Source organism: Lactuca serriola, chromosome 4 (assembly GCF_051521515.1).
Source record: "Lactuca serriola cultivar US96UC23 chromosome 4, Lser_US96UC23_V15, whole genome shotgun sequence".
NCBI classification, from domain to species: Eukaryota; Viridiplantae; Streptophyta; class Magnoliopsida; order Asterales; family Asteraceae; genus Lactuca; species Lactuca serriola.
The window spans coordinates 254,861,423-254,886,683 of record NC_136411.1 but is presented as its reverse complement, the minus strand read 5'-3'; the positions used below and the strand labels follow the sequence as shown (position 1 = coordinate 254,886,683).

The following is a 25,261-nucleotide window of genomic DNA, read 5'->3' as shown; positions in this document are numbered from 1 at the left end:
AGAAATTTTGAAGAAATCTGTCAAAAAGTCCCATTATTTTCGAAAAATCAATAATTTGGTCCCATGAGCTGCTGAACAGGTCAAAAAGGGATAAAATGAATAAATTAGCCAGTTTATTGGGCTTTCCTATTCAAAAGGTGAAAAAGTCGGGACTTTTTTATTCTAAAAATAAAATTTAGGACTTTATTAAAAATTTGTCCAAAATATTAGGACTTTTCTGGAGATATCCCTTTCTTGTAGTATCATCAATTAGTTTTACTTTAGGTGCTAGAATTTTATGTTTTATTTTATAAGTTTCAAAGTTTTATTTTTTATACAAAACCTATCAATTTTATTCCAGCTGCTGTTTTATCCAAAAGAAAAGTACCTCGAAAAAATATCAAAATGGATATTAATAAGAATACATCTTGGATTAACAATGGATAGGGGTGACAATTGTTAACACGACATGACAAAACTACACGACAGGAAACGAAATTAGGATGAAACTGAAATTCAAATTCGTGTTCGTGTTAAGTATAAAAAACACGAATATCGTGTCGTGTCGCGTTCGTGTTTTAATTCGATACGAAATTGACACGATTTAACATTTATTTGTCGTGTTTTTTGTGTTATGCATGATTAAATATTAATTAAATAAACTATTTTTTTATTATGTTATCTTTGTCGTGTCGTGTTTGTCGTTTTTTAATCGGTTCGTTTTCGTATTGGTTAAAAAAAAAACACAACATCGTGTCGTGTCGTGTACGTGTTACATAAAACCTTGTCGTGTCGTGTCGTCTCAAACAAAAACACGACATGATGGCCCGATTTGCCACCCTAGTAATGGACACGATCAATTTGCATGGACAGGTATATAGAGTGATACATAATTAATAACACTGTGAAAGTCATGCTAATAATACTGAAATTTAATGCACCTAAACCGATTTCTGCATATCGTCCACCTGCTCAATATCAAAGTTAATAATGTCTCTGCGAGTGCCTCCTATTGTTTATCCTCCCTGATAATGATATCATATTAATATAATGTTCCCATATCTAACCATATAATGTCAAGGCTCACTCCATGTACTCTTATTATAAAGTAGTTGAACTAACATTTCCACTTACCTATGGCTCTACCACATCTTGTAAATGTAATTGGGTTAATGTTCCTGTGTAGAACTACATTAATATACTCCTCATCTTTGTCTTCTCCACCCTTTGGTTTGAATCTGGGCTCATCTCTCTCAGTGGAGAAAAAGGAGGACTTCTTGATCTCACCAAATGGCTTTTACACTGCCGGATTTTACAGGGTAGGCGAGAATGCTTATTGCTTTTCAATATGGTTCACGAAAGCTTTATCAGACGGGAATCATACTCTAGTATGGATGGCCAACCGAGATTTACCAGTCAACGGCAAGTTCTCAAAACTTTCGTTGCTGAAAACTGGAAATCTTGTCTTAAGGGATGCATATCAACGGTTGCCTATATGGACGACAACTACTCGAGATTCAACGAAATCTGCTCAGCTGAAAATGAACGATTCAGGAAACCTTTGCCTACAAAATAAACTTGGAAAAGTTCTGTGGCAAAGTTTTGACTCCCCAACAGATACCCTTCTTCCCAATCAACCACTAACCAAAGATGCACCACTTGTGTCTTCAAGAAGCCTAACCAATTACTCATCAGGATACTACAAGTTGTTCTTTGACAGTGATAATGTGGTTCGACTTGTATACAGTGACCCTAAACTGACAGGCATCTATTGGCCTAGTCCCGACGTACGAGCATGGGAATCTGGTCGGAATATCTATGGAAGCCGAAGAATCGCAACAATGGATTCTTCTGGTCGTTTCATTTCAACTGATGATCTTTTATTCAATACATCAGATGCTGGAGATCACCCTTTAAGAAGGTTGACATTAGATGTTGATGGTAACTTCCGAGCGTATAGTCTGGATGAGATCACAGGAATTTGGCATGTTACATGGCAAGCTCTTTCTAACACATGCTATATCCATGGAAGTTGTGGAGAAAATAGTACATGTTCCAACGACCCTGTCTATGGTAGGAAATGTTCATGCCTACCAAATCACAGGATGATCAATCATACAGATTGGTCATATGGTTGTGAACCCGAATTTAAGCCGACTTTATGTGGGAAAGGTGAGGATCAATTCCTACATCTTCCTCATTTTGACTTCTATGGATATGATCGTAGATACATGCCTAATACAACCTTAGAAGAGTGTAAGCAAGTGTGCAGAAATATATGCGATTGCAAAGGGTTCCAGTTCAAGAACGACTGGAAGAAAGGGTTTTCTATTTGTTACCCAAAGTTCCTGTTGGTTAATGGATTAAGCTCATCTGATTTCAATGGTTCCATGTATCTAAAAGTTCCAAAAGATATTCCCTTATCTTCGAAAAACATTAAGGTTGGCGAAGAGTTCAGTTTAAAATGTTCCTGGAAGCCTGCAATCCAACTTGACCGAAGTTATGACGTTAATCGGCAAAATGAATCCATACAGTTATTGATGCTGATAATAACAAGTGTACTTGGGGCACTGGAGATTATCTGCATAACATACTTCTGTTATGGAACTCATTCACATTCAACTACCGAAGGTTATCTCCAAGCTGCGAGTGGATTTAGGAGATTCAGCTATGCCGAGTTAAAGAAAGCCTCAGGAAATTTCAGCAACGAGATAGGGAGAGGAGGTGGTGGCGTTGTCTACAAAGGAGTGTTGTCTGATAACCGAATTGCTGCAATTAAGCATCTTAATGAATCTAGTAAAAGTCAAGGGGAAGCTGAACTTCTAGCAGAGATAACAACCCTTGGGAAGCTTAATCACATGAATTTGATAGAGATGTGGGGGTATTGTGCTGAAGGTAAACACAGGCTTTTAGTTTATGAGTATATGGAATATGGGTCACTAGCTCACAACTTATATTCCAGTCAACTCGATTGGGATCAGCGGTTTGACATTGCATTGGGCACAGCAAAAGGACTTGCTTATCTACACGAAGAATGTTTGGAATGGATATTGCATTGTGACGTTAAGCCTCATAATATATTACTCGACTGTCGTTATAAGCCCAAGGTAGCAGATTTTGGGTTATCAAAGTTGTTGGATAGAGATGGGACTGGTAATTCAGAGTTTACAAGAGCAAGAGGGACAAGAGGTTACATGGCTCCAGAATGGTTGTTTGTCAATCTTCCCATAACCGCAAAAGTTGATGTCTATAGCTATGGTGTGGTGATGTTAGAGATGATAACAGGGAGGAGCCCAACGGGTGCTAATCAGAGTGGGGGATCAGAAGGAAGGCTAGATAGCTGGGTGAGAGGAAAGATGATTGCTACTAGTGGACCGAATGGTTGGGTCGAAGAAATTATAGACTTAACAATTGAAGGGGAGTACGACAAGAAGAGAATGGAAATTCTCATTAAGGTGGCTTTACAATGTTGTGAGGAAGATAAGGATGGAAGACCAACCATGAGCCAGGTTGTGGATATGCTGATGCATGTGGAAGAACATCATTAATTAGAAATAAGAAAATGGTATTTAGTTAATAGCTATCTTAATTTGAAAGAGTTTATCATGAGCTTTTTTATGTTTGTAAATGTAATGTAAAAAAATAGCTAAGGGACTTGCCATGGTATTTGGGGTGTCGTATATTCTAGTGTTAGAACAAGAGTATAAAACAGAAATTATACTATTAAAAAAATAATACGTACGAGTTATAGAATATTAGTTCCCGGTAAGTCCTTGATGCAATTAATAAGGATGATTTCAGGGACCTCCTCAAGTTTTAAGAAATCTAGGGAACTACCTTATCTTCTCTTCTCGAGAACATAGCTTTCAATATTTCAAGAGATGTTGAGAATAATGAATGTTTCGTTAAAATGTCCTTGGAAAGTATCCTTGATTTTTTTTCGTTAATATTTATTGTGTTGGGTTATTTTTTGTTTATTTCGGTTTCTTGTTTTGCGTTGTATTTCTTGCAAGGGAGTAGTTTTGTAAAGAAGCTAAGTCTTATGGGTCGCGACTTAATTGATTGAAACATGTTAGGACATGCGGGCTTTATTCGAGTGAGCATGGATCGGGTTTATCCGTATTTAATCCGGTTTGTACCTGATGTATAAAGTATGTGGTGTGTGTGTTGTTTCAGTAGAATTGATTATTTTTCACACACATTTCTCTTCATTTTTCTTTCAAGTAAGTGACATCGTATGGGGTTTCCTGTGTTAGGGTTTCACTACTAGAAAATATGGGGTTTTTCTACGGAAAATAGGTAAGGAAAATCAGGGCCGGTACGTTAATTTTAGGGGCCCGGTGCGAAACTAAAAAATGGGCCCCTAAATATATATTTATTTTTTACTTATACCAAAAATTCATTAATTATTTCATAATTGTTATAATATGAAGCAAAAGAAAAGAACGATCATACAATAGATAATCTTAGACAACTACATGAATTGCGAGACTTTCCTAGCATTCTTGGAAGCAAAATTGTTCAAAGCAAAATTGTTCGCCAATCCATTAAGTCTTTCTTGTGACATTGTGGACCTTAGGTAGGACTTCAACAACTTTAGCTTTGAAAAACTTCTTTCTGCAGACGCGACCGTTACGGGAATAGTCAACAAGATTTTGTAGGCAATAGTTGCATTAGGAAAACAATCGACTTTTTTCATATACTTTAAAACATCAATAGGGCTCGTAATTTCACTCGGTAAGAACATGTGAAGCAGCTTTAACTCCATATAAAGTTCATGAGAATCGATATCTGATTGTTCACCAGACTTAAGTGCGGCTTCAAGACGGCGACAACATGACTTGAGATCTTTGTCATCAAATTCCTTCATTTTTTGGAAACAAAAAACCAAAAATATTTTCATACTCTTTGTATTGTTGAAATCTTGTTTTAAGAGAAGCACTCGCTTGATCAACAATATATAAAAAATAATTAACTTTAAAATTCTCCTCGGCTGAAAATACAACATCTTGATCACTTGAATTCTCATCAAATTGTTTTTTTCTACTAACCGGCCAATTTTGAGAGAATACCGGATCAATATTCATTTCAACGGAAAGTTCCTTCGCATCATCAATTGCCTTGGAGAACCCTGTTTCTCTAAAATCTTTGAAGTACTCAATTAGCATATTCACTTCGTTAATAGCAACATCGAGAAGCATATCTTTTGATTGTAATTTTTTGCTAACTAAGTTCACCATGTACAATATTTGATACCAAATGACTATGGATACCAAAAACTCAAATCCACCAAGCTCATTATTTGCTAGCGATTTAGCTTCACTTTGGATTTTAGCATCGTTGTCTTTTTCCGCAACTTCAAGTAAAGCTTCCCACCGAGTGGCAGACAATGACTTTGGAGTCAAACCTTTGATATTCTCTTTAAGAATTTGCCACCTCTTAGTAGAATTGGAAAATATTGTATATACTCGTTGTATGACTCCAAAAAAATCTCTAGCTTTACTACAACTGTTAGCCATGTCACACAGTGCAAGATTAAGACTATGACAACCACATGGAGTATAAAATGCTCTAGAATTTATGTCCAAAAATCTCTTTTGAACTCCTTGATGTTTTCCTCTCATGTTTGATCCATTGTCATACCCTTGCCCCCGCATATCATCAATATCAAGACCAAGAGATTTTAATTCATTGTGTGTAATATCAAAGAGCCCTTTACCAGTGGTATCATTAACATTCAAAAAACCTAAAAAGGATTCTTCAACAGTAACATCATTGGAGGAGAAATTTACATACCTCACTATCAAAGACATTTGTTCTTGGTGACTTGTATCAGGGGTACAATCAAGTATGATGGAGTAATATTTTGCTTCCTTTACTTTTTTAATGATTTCTCGTTTACTTTCATCAGCTAGTAAAAGTATCACCTCATTTTGGATCTTGTGGCCAAGATAATGTACATGGATCTCATCATTTTTGATACGACGCACATGCTCTTTCATAACCAGGTCAAACTCTTCAAACATCTCAATCGCTCCAAGAAAGTTTCCATTACTCTTTTGATATAATTTTTCATTTGTTCCACGAAATGCTAAATTATATTTAGCCAAATATTTCAGTAGTGCAATAATCCTCAATAGTACTTGTTTCCAATGCTCCCTTTCTTTCTTAAATTGATCATACACCACTTTATCAATTGTTTCATTAACTTTCAATCTTTCACACATTTCAAACCAAGTAGCTAAATTTGTGAGATGATCTAAACCAACTTCATGCTCTTTAAGTCTTGTACTAAGATGTTGCCAATCTGCATAACCTTCACTATCTAATTAACCTTTCGGGATCCCTTTTCTAAATATTTTACAGCAAAAACAAAAAACTTTATCAAGCTCTTTCGAGTATACTAGCCATTCCCTGTTACATGTCTGTTTATTTGGCAGAGTTCTAGTATACATAGTTGTAGAAAACCGTCTAGAAAATCTATCAGGTGGACCCTTATCAATAGTATTATCCCTTTTAGGACCTTTCTCTACCAAACGTTTCACCATGTCTGTGCTTAGTCCATCCCAATTTCTTGGATCGAATATATCAACATTATTACTATTAACATTAACATCATCATCATCATCATCATCAACATCATCATCATCATCGTCATCATCACCATCATCTTCAATGTTATCACCATCGTCATTACCATCATCAACATCAACAGGATCTCCATCGAAATTAACATTATCAACATTAACGTCATTAATTTGATCTCCTTCGACATCAACACCCAAATTATCAGGAATATCATCATTATTTTGATTTTGAGAAGGAACTTTAAGTTTTTTTTTGGAAAAACTTATCTAGAGAACCACTATTAGCCTTTGTTGATTCTTCAATTTTTTTTCTCTTTTTACGTTTTTGACTACCAGATAAATACTTAGGAGGCATTATTTCTGAAAATAAAATAACAATAATCAACCAAATACTCGATAAAAATTAAAACTATGATAAAAGAACTCTAGAAATCTAATTGAATATATCAAAACGTTGAATGAGCAATACCAATAACAATGTAAACTAGAAAAAAAAAATACTAATGATTATAAAAAATACTAATAATGATGAATTATAAATATTACCATTAGAGAAAAAAAAAATGAACCTTTTCTTATGTCTTCCTTTGATGCCGAATTGCCCAAACTCAACAAATAAATAAAAGAGGCTAAGGACTTATATATAGTAATTAAATGCGTGTTTGTATTAGATACTAATTGTATGTGATATACTTAGCTTAATTGGAATTATATATTAATTTAATTACAGATGTGTTTGACTTAGATAATTCCTTATGGGATAGACGTGTTTGTTACACTTGAATTAAAAGGATATGTTGAAGAATTATAATAAAAATAAAAAACAAAATTGCGTGTGCCAAGTTTCGATCTTGGGACTAACTAATAAATGTCAAGCGCCTTTACCATGTCAACCACCAATTTTTTGTTTACTTTGGTTTCGACATCTCATATATATATATATATATATATATATATATATATATATATATATATATATATATATATATATATATATATATATATATATATCGGCCCCCCCAAACAATGCGGGCCCTATGCGGTCGCACACCCGGCATATGTTAAGGGCCGGCCCTGAGGAAAATTTTCGTAGCTAATTAGCTACAGAATTGCTACGGATCAGCTACAGAATGGGATGCCCTAATTTAGTAACGGAATAGCTACGGACGTCAGTCCGTAGCTATTCCGTAGCTAATTAGCTACGGAATAGCAACAGATGCTAATCCGTAACTATTATTCCATAGCTAATTAGCTACGGAATAGCTACAGATGCTAATCCGTAACTATTCCATAGCTAATTAGCTATGGAATGGCTACGGAATACCTACAGATACTATATACCTACGGATTAGCTACGGAGTATGCTTTCCGTTAGAATTACATAGCTAATCTGTAGCTAAGTAGCTACGGATTTTTCTTATTTTTGATTTTTCGGGCACCAAACGTCGTTTTTTCCGCTTCGTTTTTTTCACACCTCTACTATTCATGATTATCTATATTTTCACCAACCTATAGTTATTAATATCGTTCGTAAAGTCGTGTGCCCCTTTGGGATCAAGTACTCGTTTCATAGTTTAACATTGTAATGCTTATACTTTTCATCAACTTCTGATGGATTATGTTTGTACATGTATATTTATATACATGAATGAGTTGTGGTATATGTGTACGTGTATATGTATATGTATATGCGTTTGTGAGATGTATGCGAACGTATTCATAAGCATTATAGTGTTAAACCACTAAACGAGCAATGGATCCTATATGTGCACACGGCTTTATAAATGATATTAATAGGTATAAATTGGTGAAAATATAGATAATCATATATAATAGAGGTGTGAAAATAAAGGAGCAAAAAAAACGGCGTTTGGTGCCCGAAAAATCAAAAATAAGAAAAATCTGTAGCAAATCCGTAGCTAATTAGCTACGGAATAGCTACGGAATTCTAACGGAAAGCATATTCCGTAGCTAATCCGTAGGTAATTACCTCGTACGCCTAGCGTACGAGGACTCGTATCCCCGTTCTAACCCTTGCAGTACGCTAAACGTACACAACATTATGCCCACCATAACACCCTTCGCATCAGTAACCCCCCCCCCCACGCACTCCCTAAGTACACCCCAGGTACTAGGCTTTCCCCTTAAACCCTAACACGTTCCGAAGGTCATAACTTCATCGTTATAAATCTGACGATCAATATATCCATGAAAAGGTAATGAGAAGCTCTACACTTTATTTAACTCATACTTGTCTTACACTTTCCCGAACAAACCTCCAATTTCCATAAAAAACCCAAGCTGACAAATTACCGAAATACCATTTTGCTCCAAAACACAGACTGAATACCTGGATCATCCAAATTACACCATCCACCCTAAAATGAGTCCAAATCTCAATTCTTTAAGGGTCCCAAGCCCATTAATACACAATCCATAATCACAACTCTAAAATAGGAAACGATTCGAAACAGAGTGTTATAGTTTCTCATGTTATTGATTCATTTAATACTTCATGTGGAACCCCTCCTATATCCTAGATCTGAGACATAAGTCACTTGGGACGTTCCAACACCAAGGACCAAGGTTCTTGAACCAAAACCTCCATAAAATGGAAACAAATAGATCTAAGCGAAGAATGATCAAGTTGGGAATTTGATTACCAGAAAATGTAGCAAATGGAGTGTAGTTCTTGGATCTACTTCTTCCCTCTCGAGTCTTCTATCTTCTACTTCTTCCATAAGATTCAAAAGGCACAAATAACACTCAAAATGGCAAGAAATAACTCAAGATCACTTATGGCGGGTTAGGGTTTCAAGATTAGGGTTTGGAGGTGATCGAGACTGGAATGGAGGCCAGATATGATACTTAAATAGGGTGCAAGTCCTTAAAATTAGGGTTTCATCCAGCATGTCCTACTCGTCGAGTCATGGTTGCGAGTCATCAAGTAGCTCACTTAAAACCCGCGTGAACCTTCTACTCAACAAGTCAGGGCTACCAACTCGTCGAGTCCTTCTTTAAAAATAAATAAATAAATAAATGTGTACCAGGGAACCGAGCGTTACACATAAGGTCACTGACTTGGTGACTTTGCATGCCCCAAAAGAACCCAATCTCGAAATAACATTCTACTTCCAACAAATGAACTCAAACTCAAGCATGGGGGATTATAAGCCTTAAAGTGTCACACCCCAAAACCGGAACGGCAGAAACGTTCTGGGGTGGATGACGTCATGTCAAGTATCACAACATATCCAGTATAGTAATCAAAGTACAACAACCATTGCATTAATAGTAATAATTTTACATCGGTTACATTTTATAGTAATATGAAAGTAATTATAGAACATAATATAGATGCAGCTCGATACTAGGCTGTCTCCACAAAAGCTCCCGGGATGTACCTATCTATCGATGACCTGAGAATACAAGTTATTTTGAAAGTGAGTATCAGCATTTTATAATGCTGGTGAGTCCATAAGTATTTAGTGTATTTGTATAAGTACGCATTTTTATACAAAATAACTTTATGAAAGATAGTAGTTTAGAATCTATGGTGTATTAGCGTCCTTTCCAGAAAATCCAACATTTTTAAATAAAAGCAGTCTTCTACCAAGACCCCACAGACTTATGTTTTAAGGAGTAATTTTCCCGAATTACTATCATTACCAAAATACGGTATTGACTTTAAAGAAAATATGAGAATATCACTAGTAAATATACTAGGGAAAAAAATAACATATGCCTCAGTAATGATACTGCTGACTAAGGCAAAAGAAATCATAGACTCTAGGAGAGTATCAAATGAATAATACGCTTGGCTCAATCTAACAAAAGGAAGCACAGACTCTAGACAGTATCGAATGAACGACACAGCTAGCAAAGTCTAAAACAAGGAAATACAGACTCCAGACAGTATCGAATGAATGACACAGCTAGCAAAGTCTAAAACATCCGGTAATCCTAAGTGGGTTGTTTCAAAAATATTGTGTTACCTTAAGGCCATGAATTATATGGTAAACATAGAGATACTCATAACCATACTGATTGACAATAGAGTACTTGACGCCCTGCAAGCGTCAGAATAAATGTGACATTTGTCACCCCTTGGCTTGGTCGGCCGGGGACTGTAGCTAGCAGTCAGGGTGTGGGAGACTCAGGTTACCAACTTGACAACGGGGAGATCCGTTTCCTGAAGATGCATCTCGTATTTTGAATTCTATTGTAAGTACTGGAATAATGATATAGACTCACGAATGAACTGACTCCTTTGGAATTCTCCGTACTATAGAGAGTAAATAGAACCTCCTAACTATTCCTATAGTAGTTACTAGTGTTTCTGGTCTATGAATGATGAATGAAAGGATGCCCTTGCTACCCAATGGAAATGAACCGGTCGATGTAAACCTTTATGTCCATACATGTATATATGATATATAACTAATGTTTAAACGACCTTCGGACGGATAACCGATACCCACTAGACCACATGGCAACGAGGAAAAGGAAATAGGGGAACTAACCTTCCTAAGTCCTTTAAACATTATTTATATAACTATACAAATATAGCCATGCATTTAACGAAGTAGAGGCATAAAAGGAAGACTTTGATGAAACCTTTGGAAAACTTTCATACATAAGAAATTTACGACTTGATGTCATCTTGTAAAACAAGCTTTGAAAACCTTTGGAAATCCTTTGAAAAATCTTTCATAAACAACTTTGAAAAATGATTTGTATAAAACAGTTTAAGTGGAGAAAACCTTTGATAAGAAATCACGACTGGATGTCTCTTAAGTAAACAAACTTTGAAAAACTTTGGATAACCTTTAATGATCTAAAAAGGGATATTCATACTTTAACAAGATTTGAAAACATGGTTTGGAAACCTTTAATCTGGATAAACAGTTTAACATGCAAAATCTAGTTTGCTATACAGTTATTAATCACATGTGATTTATCTAATAACTGTACAGTTCAACTTGTATCCCCCCCCCCCATATAAAAGCAGTTAAAATCATTTAAAAGGTTAATTCAGAGGTATGAACTCACCTGACGTTGGTGATTCGGATGAATGGACGGTATAGGATGCTAAGTGTCAAGTGAGGACTTAACCACACACGTGAATCCTATTTAACATGTATTGATACATTTAAGTATCTAATTAGTCATTTAATAACTAATTAAGCAAGTAAGGATGTCCTCCTACATGAAAACACTTTGCTACAAGTGCTAGGAGTACCAAGGGTTGCATATAAGGTGTGGATGGACTTACATTGGAGTTTACTCTTCAAATAGTAGTGTCTAGGGGTGTTTATGGTTTTGGAACCATATCCCCTATGAGTTTACAGTCATAAACTCATGGGTGGTGTGTTCTTGGTTGTTTAAAGGTCTTACAATACTTGTGGAATTAGGCTAGGTTCAATTATAGGGCATAGGAAGTGGTTTAATCATCAAATGGACCAATTTAAGGAGTTTACGGCTGTAAACAGAGAGTTTACGTCCGTAAAATCTTACATGCCTTTTCCTTTTGCTTTTTGACGGTTCTAGGTTAATCACAAGTGATTCTATTCCAATAAACAAGCCATGGAAGGAAGTTAGGGCACCATTTGACCATTCTAAGGGATGGAAGGGTTGGTAGGGTTATTGACTGTCTCAGCTCGTTGCTCCTCGGAAGGTCTTTGAGCCGAGGTACTTCCCTCCTCGTTCTTGAACTTTCTCTTCAGTGGATTTTGTTAAGGTTCTTGGGTGGCTGTGCACGCAGGAGTTGGTTGCTGCCGTCCATTGCTAGGGTCAGAAATCTCGATAGGGCTCTTGCTAACATTGGCATTGTTAGCATTCAGATGAGCCATGACAGCTGCTACGGCTGTTGAGACTTCAGTTTGGAACATAGCTTCATCAAATAGGAGAGTCGGTTTCTTGCCATCGGATTGGTTACGTTTCTTCGGAGGCATGGTTTTTCCTACACGGAAAGGAACACAAGCTGATGAGAGACGATGGTTAACCCTGGACGTATCTATCCTTACTATATCAGGCATAAATTTTCCCGTGCCTTTAATATTGGTTATCTGAGTGTCGACCTTCATCCCTATGATGTAGTCCGGGTATCAAGGTAGGAGTAAGAATATCGGAAAGCCATAAGAAGGGAGTCGTTCCTACTAAGTTATCTTTATACAGGAGAGACTCGCTCTCCGGATTTGGAAAGATCTGAGGACAGTTCGGAACGAAGATCGCGGAAGAAAAGGCTTATGAAGACTTATGGCTAAACACCCTCAATCGAGGTTTTGTAATCCGATCTAATCGTATTACTTGCGACGGGAAAAGGCGATTTACCTAACACATAGTGTGAGTAGTGTAATTACTAGCTCACTAAATTGTATTATTTTATGGGTGTATTAGCGCGACGAATATGAGGAGAAGACACTTTTTGGGTTCCATGTATCGGCTCCCTTTGTCTACCTCTTATCCTTGACTGGGACCGACGTTGGTTTTCTTCGGGTAGTTACCTAAGGTTCTCTTCTCGTGAAGACATATTGAATTTCTACTCTGTCTTACTTCCGATCCTGACTCTGAGTGTCATCGCGGTCTTACTTCTGATCCTGCCCCTAAGTGTCATTGCTTCATGATGGATGACTGGAAATCTTGGAAGTTCAGGCGGATTTCCCACCGGTGTCTCTAAAAGGTATAGGCACTTGGTGGTTTCAATAGTCTCGTCCTAGTTCATTTATTTTCGAACTGGAAACCATCTCAATGAACTTCTTCTGGGTCTGAATCAACTCTTCTGTCGAACACTGAAGTGGATAAGGTTTTCTATAGGGTTCGTGCGAGAATGGAAATGTCTAGACAATCCTAAGAGATTATTAAAACATTTCACTAGATGATCCATATCGAGTCCTGCTACAATTACATAGGGTACACAAATTATATATAACTTAGATCCGATAGGCCTTCGAATATCTGATACTACTCTATATCCACATCCAAACAAGGAATAGGAAGTAGAGCGAAACCACACATTCTTAGTCTATGGGATCCTTATCATATATAACCTTGAAGTATACCCTTTTGTAATCATAGGTATATCAATAAGGATCTTTTTAGTTTTTCACACAAGGTTATCTATGGATCCTAAAATACCCCTATGGTATTTTTATTTCTTATTTGATTCTTAACTTCTGAATATGATTCTGGGATTAATGTGAGTCTTTTAGTATTCCAAAATACTCCCATAGTATTTTAAACTTTATGTTTGGCTCTAGCATTCCTATTAGGTAAGTTTCAGACCTGTTACAACACCACTATCACTCCGAAGCAAACATTCATCGCATCTCGAATAAATGTAGTTGATCAATTACATTTATTCCAGCTTACGATTACATAACTTCCCAGGTTTGACGGTAATGCTCAACATCCGAAGACTTTTATTTTTGTTCTTCTTGTGATACTTCGTTTGTGTATTTAGATTCTGGATGTTGTTATACTTCGGTAAAATATGGTTATATTTTAAATTATAATTCTTGGTCAGAGTGTTTTATCCCAATGTATTTATAGGCTGTATATCTTTTATGAATTGATATACAGAGCTCACTATAAACAATGCTCTGATACCAATCTGTCACACCCCAAAACCGGAACGGCGGAAATGTTCTGGGGTGGATGACGTCATGTCAAGTATCACAACATATGCAGTATAGTAATCAAAGTACAACAACCATTACATTAATAGTAATAATTTTACATCGGTTACATGTTATAGTAATATCAAAGTAATTACAGAACATAACATAGATGCAACTCGGTACTAGGTTGTCTCCACAAAAGCTCCCGGGATGTACCTGTCTATCGATGACCTGAGAATACAAGTTATTTTGAAAGCGAGTATCAGCATTTTATAATGCTGGTGAGTCCATAAGTATTTAGTGTCATTTGTATAAGTACGCATTTTTATACAAAATAACTTTATGAAAGATAGTAGTTTAGAATCTACAGTGTCTTAGCGTCCTTTCTAGAAAATCCTACATTTTTTAAATAAAAGTTGTCTTCTACCAAGACCCCACAGACTTATGTTTTAAGGAGTCATTTTCCTGAAATATTATCATTTCCAAAATACGGTATTGACTTTAAAGAAAATATGAGAATATCACTAGTAAAAATACTAGGAAAAAAAATAACATATGCCTCAGTAATGATACTGCTGACTAAGGCAAAAGAAATCATAGACTCCAGGAGAGTATCGAATGAATGATACGCCTGGCTCAGTCTAACAAAAGGAAGCACAGACTCCAGACAATATCGAATGAACGACACATCTAGCAAAGTCTAAAACAAGGAAGTACAGACTCCAGACAATATCGAATGAACGACACAGCTAGCAAATACTAAAACAAGGAAATACATACTCCAGACAGTATCGAATGAACGACACAGCTAGCGAAGTCTAAGACATCCGGTAATCCTAAGTTGGTTGTTTCAAAAATACCATGTTACCTTAAGGCCATGAATTATAAGGTAAACATAGAGATACTTGTAACCATACTGATTGACAATAGAGTACTTGATGCCCTGCAAGTGTCGGAATAAATGTGACATTTGTCACCCCTTGGCTTGGTCGGCCGGGGACTGTAGCTAGCAGTCAGGGTGTGGGAGTGTCTGTCCCGTATAGATCTATACACACAATGCCCGCTCTCCCTCCAGGAGACTCTGGTTACCAACTTGACAACGGGGAGATCCATGTCCTGAAGATGCATCTCGTATTTTGAATTCTATTATAAGTACTGGAATAATGATATAGACTCACGCATGAACCAACTCCTTTGGAATTATTCATACTAGAGAGAGTAAATAGAACCTCCTAACTATTCCTATAATAGTTACTAGTGTTTTTGGTCTATGAATGATGAATGGAAGGATGCCCTTGCTACCCAAGGGAAATGAACCGGTCGATGTAAACCTTTATGTCCATACATGTATACATGATATATAACTAATGTTTAAACGACCTTCGGACGGATAACCGATACCCACCAGACCACATGGCAACGAGGAAAAGGAAATAGGGCGAACTAGCCTTCCTAAGTCCTTTAAACATTATTTATATAACTATACAAATATAGGCATGCATTTAACGAAGTAGAGGCATAGAAGGAAAACTTTGATGAAAACTTTGGAAAACTTTCATACATAAGAAATTTACGACTTGATGTCATTTTGTAAAACAAGCTTTGAAAACCTTTGGAAATCCTTTGAAAAATCTTTCATAAACAACTTTGAAAAATGATTTGTATAAAACGGTTTAAGTGAAGAAAACCTTTGATAAGAAATCACGACTGGATGTCTCTTAATTAAACATACTTTGAAAAACTTTGGATAACCTTTAATGATCTAAAAAGGGATATTCATACTTTAACAAGATTTGAAAACATGGTTTGGAAACCTTTAATCTGGATAAACAGTTTAACATGCAAAATCTAGTTTGCTATACAGTTATTAATCACATGTGATTTATCTAATAACTGTACAGTTCAACTTGTATTCCCCCCCCCCCATATAAAAGTAGTTAAAATCATTTAAAAGGTTAATTCAGGGGTATGAACTCACCTGACGTTGGTGATTCGGATGAATGGACGGTATAGGATGCTAAGTGTCAAGTGAGGACTTAACCACACACGCGAATCCTCTTTAACATGTATTGATACATTTAAGTATCTAATTAGTCATTTAATAACTAATTAAGCAAGTAAGGATGTCCTCCTACATGAAAACACTTTGCTACAAGTGCTAGGAGTACCAAGGGTTGCATATAAGGTGTGGATGGACTCACATTGGAGTTTACTCCTCAAATAGTAGTGTCTAGGGGTGTTTATGGTTTTGGAACCATATCCCCCATGAGTTTACAGCCGTAAACTCATGGGTGGTGTGTTCTTGGATGTTTTAAGGTCTTACAACACTTGTGGAATTAGGCTAGGTTCAATTCTAGGGCATAGGAAGTGGTTTAATCATCAAATGGACCAATTTAAGGAGTTTACGGCTATAAACAGGGAGTTTACGGCCGTAAACTCTTATATTCCTTTTCCTTTTGTATTTTGATGGTTCTAGGTTAAGCACAAGTGATTCTAGTCCACTGTACAAGCCATGGAAGGAAGTTAGGGCACCATTTGACCATTTTACAGGAGTTTATGGCCCATGGACCAATCCTTGGGGTGTTTACGGCCGTAAACTCCTAGAGTCATGGTTTCCTTCAAGTTTAAGGTCCCTAATGCAATGGTGGTTGGTTCTAGACATTATTCCAAGCCATAGGAGGTGTTTAAGGGAAAATTTAACACCTTAAAAGGTGTTTACGACCCATGAAGAGGGGTTTACGGTCCAAGAGTGTTCTTGGGCCGTAAAATCATCTTTACTCCTGAAAGACAAGGTTTTGGTGTTCTAAGCTCGTACATGCAAGTCCCCAAACCATAACTAAGGATTGGAAAGGTTTTGGGAGGGTTTTTGGGCATCAAAACCCTCTTTCAAGGTGTTTATGGTTTTGGGATGTTCCCAAACCATAAACTCTTGTTCTTGCGGTTTTTGGATGTTTAAGCCATGACTTTTCAAGTGTGATAAGCAAAACAACAAGCTAGGAAGGTTAACTTACCGTTTTGAAGCTCGAAGGGGCGACTTTTTTACCGAAACCCGATTTGTAGAGAGAGAAAGTAGAGGGAGGAGGTGTAAGGTTTGAAAAAGGTTGGGATGAAACCTACTCAACCCTTATATAGGGTTGAGTTTACAGCCTGGGTGGGGGTCCACCCAACACCAACCGCAAATGGGGTTTTCCCCGACTTCCGTTAAACATGGCAAATTTTAAATTATACTTCCTTATTTTTGATTTGCTTGACGAATATTATTCAAAATATTCCAACGGGCTTAAATCTGGTCAACAATATTTTGGGATAAATTTGGCTAATTTTTGACGAACTTAATAACGGCATTAAACAAACGGAACTTTCGGGTTGTCACATAAAGGTGCCAACTTTATGAATCTAGGATCATAAAAGCACCAAGAGTGGCAAGTCTAAGCTCTAGGAGTGGTATCAACCACTAGATCTCATCTATGGGGCCAAAAATGGTCCAAAACTTAAGCAAGGAAGAACCAAACTTCTAAAGAACAAGATCAAAGTTTTTTACCTCAAAAAAGATCCACAAGCTCTTCCTTGATCCACACCCTTGCACCAAACTCCATCTTCTTGGAAATGACCCAACAATACCAAAATGCACACCATGAATTCAAAATCACAGCCCTGATGACTTAATGAGTTTATAGTCATAAACTCATGGGTGGTGTGTTCTTGGATGTTTAAAGGTCTTACAATACTTGTGGAATTAGGCTAGGTTCAATTCTAGGGCAAAGGAAGTGGTTTAATCATCAAATGGACCAATTTAAGGAGTTTACGGTTGTAAATAGAGAGTTTACGGCTGTAAACTCTTACATGCCTTTTCCTTTTGTTTTTTGACGGTTCTAGGTTAAACATAAGTGATTCTATTCCAATAAACAAGCCATGGAAGGAAGTTAGGGCACCATTTGACCATTTTAAGGGAGTTGACGGCCCATGGACCAATCCTTGCGGGGTTTACAGCCATAAACTCCTAGAGTCACGGTTTCCTTCAAGTTTAAGGTCCCTAATGCAATGGTGGTTGGTTCTAGACATTATTCCAAGCCATAGGAGGTGTTTAAGGGCAAATTTAACACCTTAAAAGGTGTTCACGGCCCATGAAGAGGGGTTTATAGTCCAAGAGTGTTCTTGGACCGTAAACTCATCTTTACTCCTCAAAGACAAGGTTTTGGTGTTCTAAGCTCGTACATGCAAGTCCCAAAATCATACCTAAGCATTGGAAAGGTTTTGGGAGGGTTTTTGGGCATCAAAACCCTCTTTCAAGGTGTTACCGGTTTTGGGATGTTCCCAAACTACAAACTCTTATTCTTGGGGTTTTTGGATGTTTAAGCCACAAATTTGCAAGTGTGATAAGCTAAACAACAAGCTAAGAAGGTTAACTTACTGTTTTGAAGCTCGAAGGGGCGATTTTTGACCAAAACCCGATTTATAGAGAGAGAAAGTAGAGGGAGGAGGTGTCTAAGGTGTGAAAAAGGTTGGGATGAAACCCACTCAACCCTTATATAGGGGTGACTTTACAGCCTGGGTGGGGGTCCACCCAACACCAACCGCAAACGGGGTTTTTCGCGACTTCCGTTAAACACGACAAATTTTAAATTATACCTCCTTATTTTTGGTTTGCTTGACGAATATTATTTAAAATATTCCAACGAGCTTAAATCCGGTCAAAAATATTTTGGGATAAATTTGGCTAATTTTTTACGTACTTAAACAAACGGAACTTTCGGGTTGTCACATCATCCCCCCATTAGAGGGAATTTCGTCCCGAAATTAGAGTTTAGGAAAGGAAGTAGGCATGAACAATTGGGTAGAGAGATGAGGGTACTTCCTATTTGGTTGGTCCTCACGCTCCCAAGTGAACTTAGGTCTTCACTTGGCGATCTAGCGACCCTTCACTAACGGAATGCGGGTTTGGTTCGTTCGGTTCGACCTCTCCGCTCATGAGTCCTACAATTTCCTTTACAAAGTTAGGGTTCTCAAAGATTCCTATCTCGACGAGTGGGATTTCGAGAGTCACGTCGGGCAAGCACTTTTTCAAGTCTAAGATGTGGATCGATTTGGGTTGAAACTTATGGAATTCCGAAAGTAGTCGTGGTCTGACAAGGTTTGGGCCAATTCTTATAAAGAATCTTGGATGGTCCTAAGCTCTCGGAAGGATAGAGCTTTTCAGTACTTAGAACATAACGTACTTCTATGGTGCGATCATCACTGTCATGATAGCCATTTTGAAGTTCCAAACGTTCTCTAATACCGGGGGTGTAGTTCTTCGGGTTGGTTCTTAGAGGGTTCGGGTTATCCTCGGATTCGTGTTTTCTGCCGATTGGATTTCAGAGGTTCTCTGGATCATCGGATGTATTGGCTACACACTGTATGCAATTGGTTTTCATGGCATCTATCTCGACCTAGTGCAAAATGGACTTGCACTTCTAATTCTTGAGGTGTTTCTAACGGAAACTCTCAAAGTTAGCGAGATAGGGTTTTACCAGACGATGTTCAGAAGGGTTTTCAAAATCCTCATCATCATCTTATTGACGCTTTCACAATATGATTCCTAATAGGAAAGAAGCACGCTCTTACTTGCTTTGCTGTTTCATGAATAGCAATCTCTGCTCAGGGCTAACTCAATCCTTAGAGATTTTCTGAAGTGTTGGACTATCTCGGGATGTGGTTCTACTATTTCTGGGTGAGATAGTATTCTTGGAACACCTAGCAGTCCAATGAATCCCTAATACATGCCCTATTCTCTAAGGCGTCGGTTTATTTCAGTTGCAGAAAGTGTGTGCTCTTGTATAACCCATCGACTAACACCTAGGCTGGTGTCAAGTCTATACTCTCTTCGGGATCAGGGTTATAAGGCTTAACGCCACTTACTTACGTACTTTATTCAAGAATTCTTGGCTACGGAGGTTATCCTGTGGTTCTTGGCATTCCAGTATTCACTTTGGAGAATGTAGCCTATCGTCTATAGGGCGACGGTGACTTCTTCCATGTGAGGAGGCGGAGTTTTTCTTGGCACTACTCGTCGGTAATGGGGTGGACGAAGTGCCTGAGTAGTGTGAGCATCTTCAGCAACTACTCATCCAGTGGTTATGATTTTCCTTGATTCAGATTAAGTCTAGAAGTATAGGGTTTCGCCACTCGGAACTTCTAATTTCCTCATCCACTCTTCTCAGAGCTTATCTTATCGCATCTTCCAGGTTTCCGACATATCTCCTGAGATGCTTAATTCATGGGATTAAGCATGAATGGATGGTCGTAGTCAATGTCCTTGCCTCTTACGACTTAGATTTATTTATCAACTGAGGTTATTAGCTACTATTTTGGCTTAACCGGGATAATAACAAATTTCGGATTTGTGGTCATTTTAGTAGTTCAACCCGCAGTGGTTCTCTTGACTCTAGTTCCTATTCTATGGGATAGGATGGAGGGTTTTACAATGAGGTTCGTGGTAGAGCTCATACTTGGCTTAACCACTAATACTTGGTGTATGCAAGCCGTATATAATTAAGATCGATGGGATGTTCAGTTGTGCGGCTCCACCCCAGACCCACAACCCAACGAGGAACAGGGAGTAGGGAGGAAGCACACATCTTAAATCTTTTTTTTATCTCAATTATATACCACTCTTATGCATATACTTAGTTAATAGTAGTCAATCCCATGAGTTCTTTCCTCTTGATTCACGAACCTGATTGTGGAGTACTAAGGGTCTTTCTGGGGGATCCACGGAGTAGGTTTCAGGTGGTTATCGTCTTCTGAAATGCATGTAGTGTCTTTCGCTTCGGGTTCTATTTGACTAAGGAATGGTTGGTTAACATCGCGCGATACCCTACTCAGGGGTATTTCGGAAAGTTTTAGATAAGAGAGACGACTGGTGGATCGCATTAGGTTTTATTATTAAGTTCGGAAGAACTTTTATTTGCCGAAATGGCCACAGTGAAAGTTCTTTTTACACAACATTAGGAATTTACACATGGTTGTACTAAGTCGAACCATGATTAATAGAGGCGTCGAAGTTGGCATACCTCGACATGACATAGAATGAGGGTCGATAGGGCCATGTGCTGAACGGGCACACAAGTTCTTGGCGTCTCGGGTTTCGTCACGTGTATCGCTATCGTGGATTGTTGGACTGATAGAGTTGACGCGGAACTATAGAGGGTCCTGAGATTTCAGAATAATGTACTTCTCATGAATGGATTCTCACGAGGCCTCTCTATAATCGCCTAGTATATACTAGTCCTATATAATTAAGGTGGAAAGAACTGTTGACTGAGCGACTCCGTCCTAAATCCACAACAAAACAAAGAACAAGAAATGAGGCAGCATCACTCACTCGAGGTCTATCCATCTTAATTATTCATGGATTTAACGTATATACCGAGCCATTATAGCTTTACTTGATGAAATTTTGAATTTTACAAAAGTGCTGCGACTTTCGCCTTAATGGGAGAGTAATTACATTTAGAATTAGACTTTATTGTTTTCGGTTAGTTATCTAGGATTGAGAGACATACCAAAAAGCTATCAGGTTCCTTGATGCTTCTCCCTAGGCATTAGAGTTAGACTCCTCATGTGTCCTTGTCGTTTCTTTCAGTTGGGCAGTCCTTCCTGAAGTGTCCAATTTCACCACATAGGTGGCATACTCGACTGGCCCCTACATTGGTGGTTGATGTAATGAACTCAACTGGGGCTTTGCAGGTACGAGAGGTATGTCCCATCCTGTTGCACCTAGTGCACAAGAGTTCTCAACAGATACCATGATGATGGTAGCTACACTTGCTGTAGTGGGGGAGGCTTCCTAGGTATGGTCTTCCAGGTGTCGGGATGGAAGGGTTGGCAGGGGTATTGACTGTCTCAGCTCGTTGCCCCTCGGAAGGTCCTTCAGCCGAGGTACTTCCCTCCTCGTTCTTCAACTTTCTCTTCAGTGGATTTGGTTGAGGTTCTTGGGTGGCTGTGTACGCAGGAGTTGGTTGCTGCCGTCCATCATTAGGATCGGAAATCTCGATAGGGCTCTTGCTAACATTGGCGTTGTTAGCATTCAGATGAGCCATGACAGCTGCTACGGCTGCTGAGACTACAGCTTGGAACGTAGATTCATCGAATAGGAGAGTCGGCTTCTTGCCAGCGGATTGGTTACGTTTCTTCGGAGGCATGGTTTTTCCTACACGGAAAGGAACACAAGCTAATGAGAGACGATGGTTAACCCTGGACGTATCTATCCTTACTGTATTAGGCATAAATTTTCCCACGCGTTGAATATTGGTTATCTGAGTGTCGATCTACATCCCTATGATGTAGTCCGGGTATCAAGGGAGGAGTAAGACTATCGGAAAGCCATAAGATGGGAGTCGTTCCTACTAAGTTATCTTTATACTGGAGAGACTCACTCTCCGGCTTTGGAAATATCTGAGGACAGTTCGGAACAAAGATTGCGGAAGAAAAGGCTTATGAAGACTTATGGCTAAACACCCTCAATCGAGGTTTTGAAATCTGATCTAATCGTATTACTTGCGACGGGAAAAGGTGATTTACCTAACACATAGTGTGAGTAGTGTAATCACTAACTCACAAAATTGTATTATTTTATGGGTGTATTAGCGCGACGAATACGAGGAAAAGACACTTCTCGGGTTCCATGTATCGGCTCCCTCTGTCTACCTCTTATCCTTGATTGGGATCGACGTTGGTTTTCTTCGGGTAGTTACCTAAGGTTCTCTTCTCGTGAAGACATATTGAATTTCTACTCTATCTTACTTCCGATCCTGAATCTTAGTGTCATCGCGGTCTTACTTCTGATCCTGCCCCTGAGTGTCATTGCTTCAGGATGGATGACTGGAAATCTCGTAGGTTCAGGCGGATTTCCCACCAGTGTCCCAAAAACATATAGGCACTTGGTGGTTTCAATAGTCTCGTCCTAGTTCATTTATTTTCGAACTATAAACCATCTCAATGAACTTCTTCTGGGTCTGAATCAACTCTTCTGTCGAACACTGAAATGGATAAGGTTTTCTATAGGGTTCGTGCGAGAATGGAAATGTCTAGAGAATCCTAGGAGGTTATTAAAACATTACACTGGATGATCCATATTGAGTCCTGCTATAATTACATAGGGTACACAAATGATATATAACTTAGATCCGATAGGCCTTCGAATATGTGATACTACTCTATATCCACATCCGAACAAGGAAAAGGAAGTAGAGCGAAACCACACATTCTTAGTCTATAGGATCCTTATCATATATAACCTTGAAGTATACCTTTGTAATCATAGGTATATCAATAAGGATCTTTTTAGTTTTTCGCACAAGGTTATCTATGGATCCTAAAATACCCCTATGGTATTTTAATTTCTTATTTGATTCTTAACTTCTGAATATGATTCTGGGATTAATTTGAGTCTTTTAGTATTCCAAAATACTCCCATAGTATTTTTAAACTTTATGTTTGGCTCTAGCATTCCTATTGGGTAAGTTTCAGACTTGTTGCAACACCACTATCACTCCCAAGCAAACATTCATCGCATCTCGAATAAATGTAGTTGATCAGGTTACATTTATTCCAGCTTATGATTACATAACTGCCCAGGTTTGACGGTAATGCTCAACATTCGAAGACTTTTATTTTTGTTCTTCTTGTGATACTTTGTTTGGGTATTTAGATTATGGATGTTCTTATACTTCGGTAAAATATGGTTATATTTTAAAGTATAATTCTTGGTCAGAGTGTTTTATCCCAATGTATTTATAGGCTGTATATCTTTTATGAATTGATATACAGAGCTCACTATAAACAATGCTCTCATACCAATCTGTCACACCCCAAAACCGGAACGACGGAAATGTTCTGGGGTGGATGACGTCATGTCAAGTATCACAACATATGCAGTATAGTAATCAAAGTACAACAACCATTACATTAATAGTAATAATTTTACATCGGTTACATGTTATAGTAATATCAAAGTAATTACAGAACATAACATAGATGCAGCTCGGTACTAGGCTATCTCCACAAAAGCTCCCGGGATGTACCCGTCTATCGATGACCTGAGAATACAAGTTATTTTGAAAGAGAGTATCAGCATTTTATAATGCTGGTGAGTCCATAAGTATTTAGTGTCATTTGTATAAGTACGTATTTTTATACAAAATAACTTTATGAAAGATAGTAGTTTAGAATCTACGGTGTATTAGCGTCCTTTCCAGAAAATCCTACATTTTTTAAATAAAAGATGTCTTCTACCAAGACCCCACAGACTTATGTTTTAAGGAGTAATTTTCCCGAAATACTATCATTACAAAAAAACGGTATTGACTTTAAAGAAAATATTAGAATATCACTAGTTAAAATACTAGGAAAAAAAATAACATATGCCTCAGTAATGATACTGCTGACTAAGGCAAAAGAAATAATAGACTCAAGGAGAGTATCGAATGAATGATACGCCTGGCTCAGTCTAACAAAAGGAAGCACAGACTCCAGACAGTATCGAATGAACGACACAACTAGCAAAGTCTAAAACAAGGAAGTATAGACTCCATACAGTATCGAATGAACGACACAGCTAGCAAAGTCTAAAACATCCGGTAATCCTAAGTGGTTTGTTTCAAAAATACCATGTTACCTTAAGGCCATGAATTATAAGGTAAACATAGAGATACTCGTAACCATACTGATTGACAATAGAGTACTTAACACCTTGCAAGTGTCGGAATAAATGTGACATTTATCACCCCTTGGCTTGGTCGGCCGGGGACTGTAGCTAGCAGTCAGGGTGTGGGAGTGTCAGTCCCGTATAAATCTATACACACAATGCCGGCTCTCCCTCCAGGAGACTCTGGTTACCAACTTGACAATGGGGAGATCCGTGTCCTGAAGATGCATCTCGTATTTTGAATTCTATTATAAGTACTGGAATAATGATATAGACTCATGAATGAACCGATTCCTTTGGAATTCTTCGTAGTAGAGAGAGTAAATAGAACCTCCTAACTATTCCTATAATAGTTACTAGTGTTTCTGGTCTATGAATGATGAATGGAA

At 37.9% G+C, this 25,261-nt stretch overlaps 2 protein-coding genes across 2 annotated transcripts in view; one reads left to right on the top strand and one right to left on the bottom strand.

The window, feature by feature from the left end:
* Positions 1 to 1,029: 1,029 nt before the first annotated feature.
* On the top strand, positions 1,030 to 3,894 carry LOC145096935 (putative receptor protein kinase ZmPK1). The gene has a single exon (XM_079034327.1). The coding sequence runs from the start codon at positions 1,116 to 1,118 to the stop codon at positions 3,525 to 3,527; it is 2,412 nt and encodes an 803-aa protein (XP_078890453.1). The 5' UTR covers positions 1,030 to 1,115; the 3' UTR covers positions 3,528 to 3,894.
* A 559-nt stretch (positions 3,895 to 4,453) lies between these two features.
* LOC145099295 (uncharacterized) overlaps positions 4,454 to 25,261 on the bottom strand; it is a 43,562-nt gene continuing 22,754 nt past the window's right edge. Inside the window, exons 2-5 of the mRNA XM_079036886.1 lie at positions 8,843 to 8,916; positions 6,644 to 6,805; positions 4,956 to 6,304; positions 4,454 to 4,843 (exon numbers count right to left, since the gene is read on the bottom strand). Of these exons, the coding sequence (XP_078893012.1) occupies positions 4,454 to 4,843; positions 4,956 to 6,304; positions 6,644 to 6,805; positions 8,843 to 8,916 (1,975 nt within the window). The remainder of the gene's footprint in view (positions 4,844 to 4,955; positions 6,305 to 6,643; positions 6,806 to 8,842; positions 8,917 to 25,261) is intronic.

Coding starts and splice junctions, on each gene's coding strand:
- LOC145096935 (XM_079034327.1), top strand. CDS start 1,116: ATGGCTCTACCACATCTTGTAAATGTAATTGGGTTAATGTTCCTGTGT.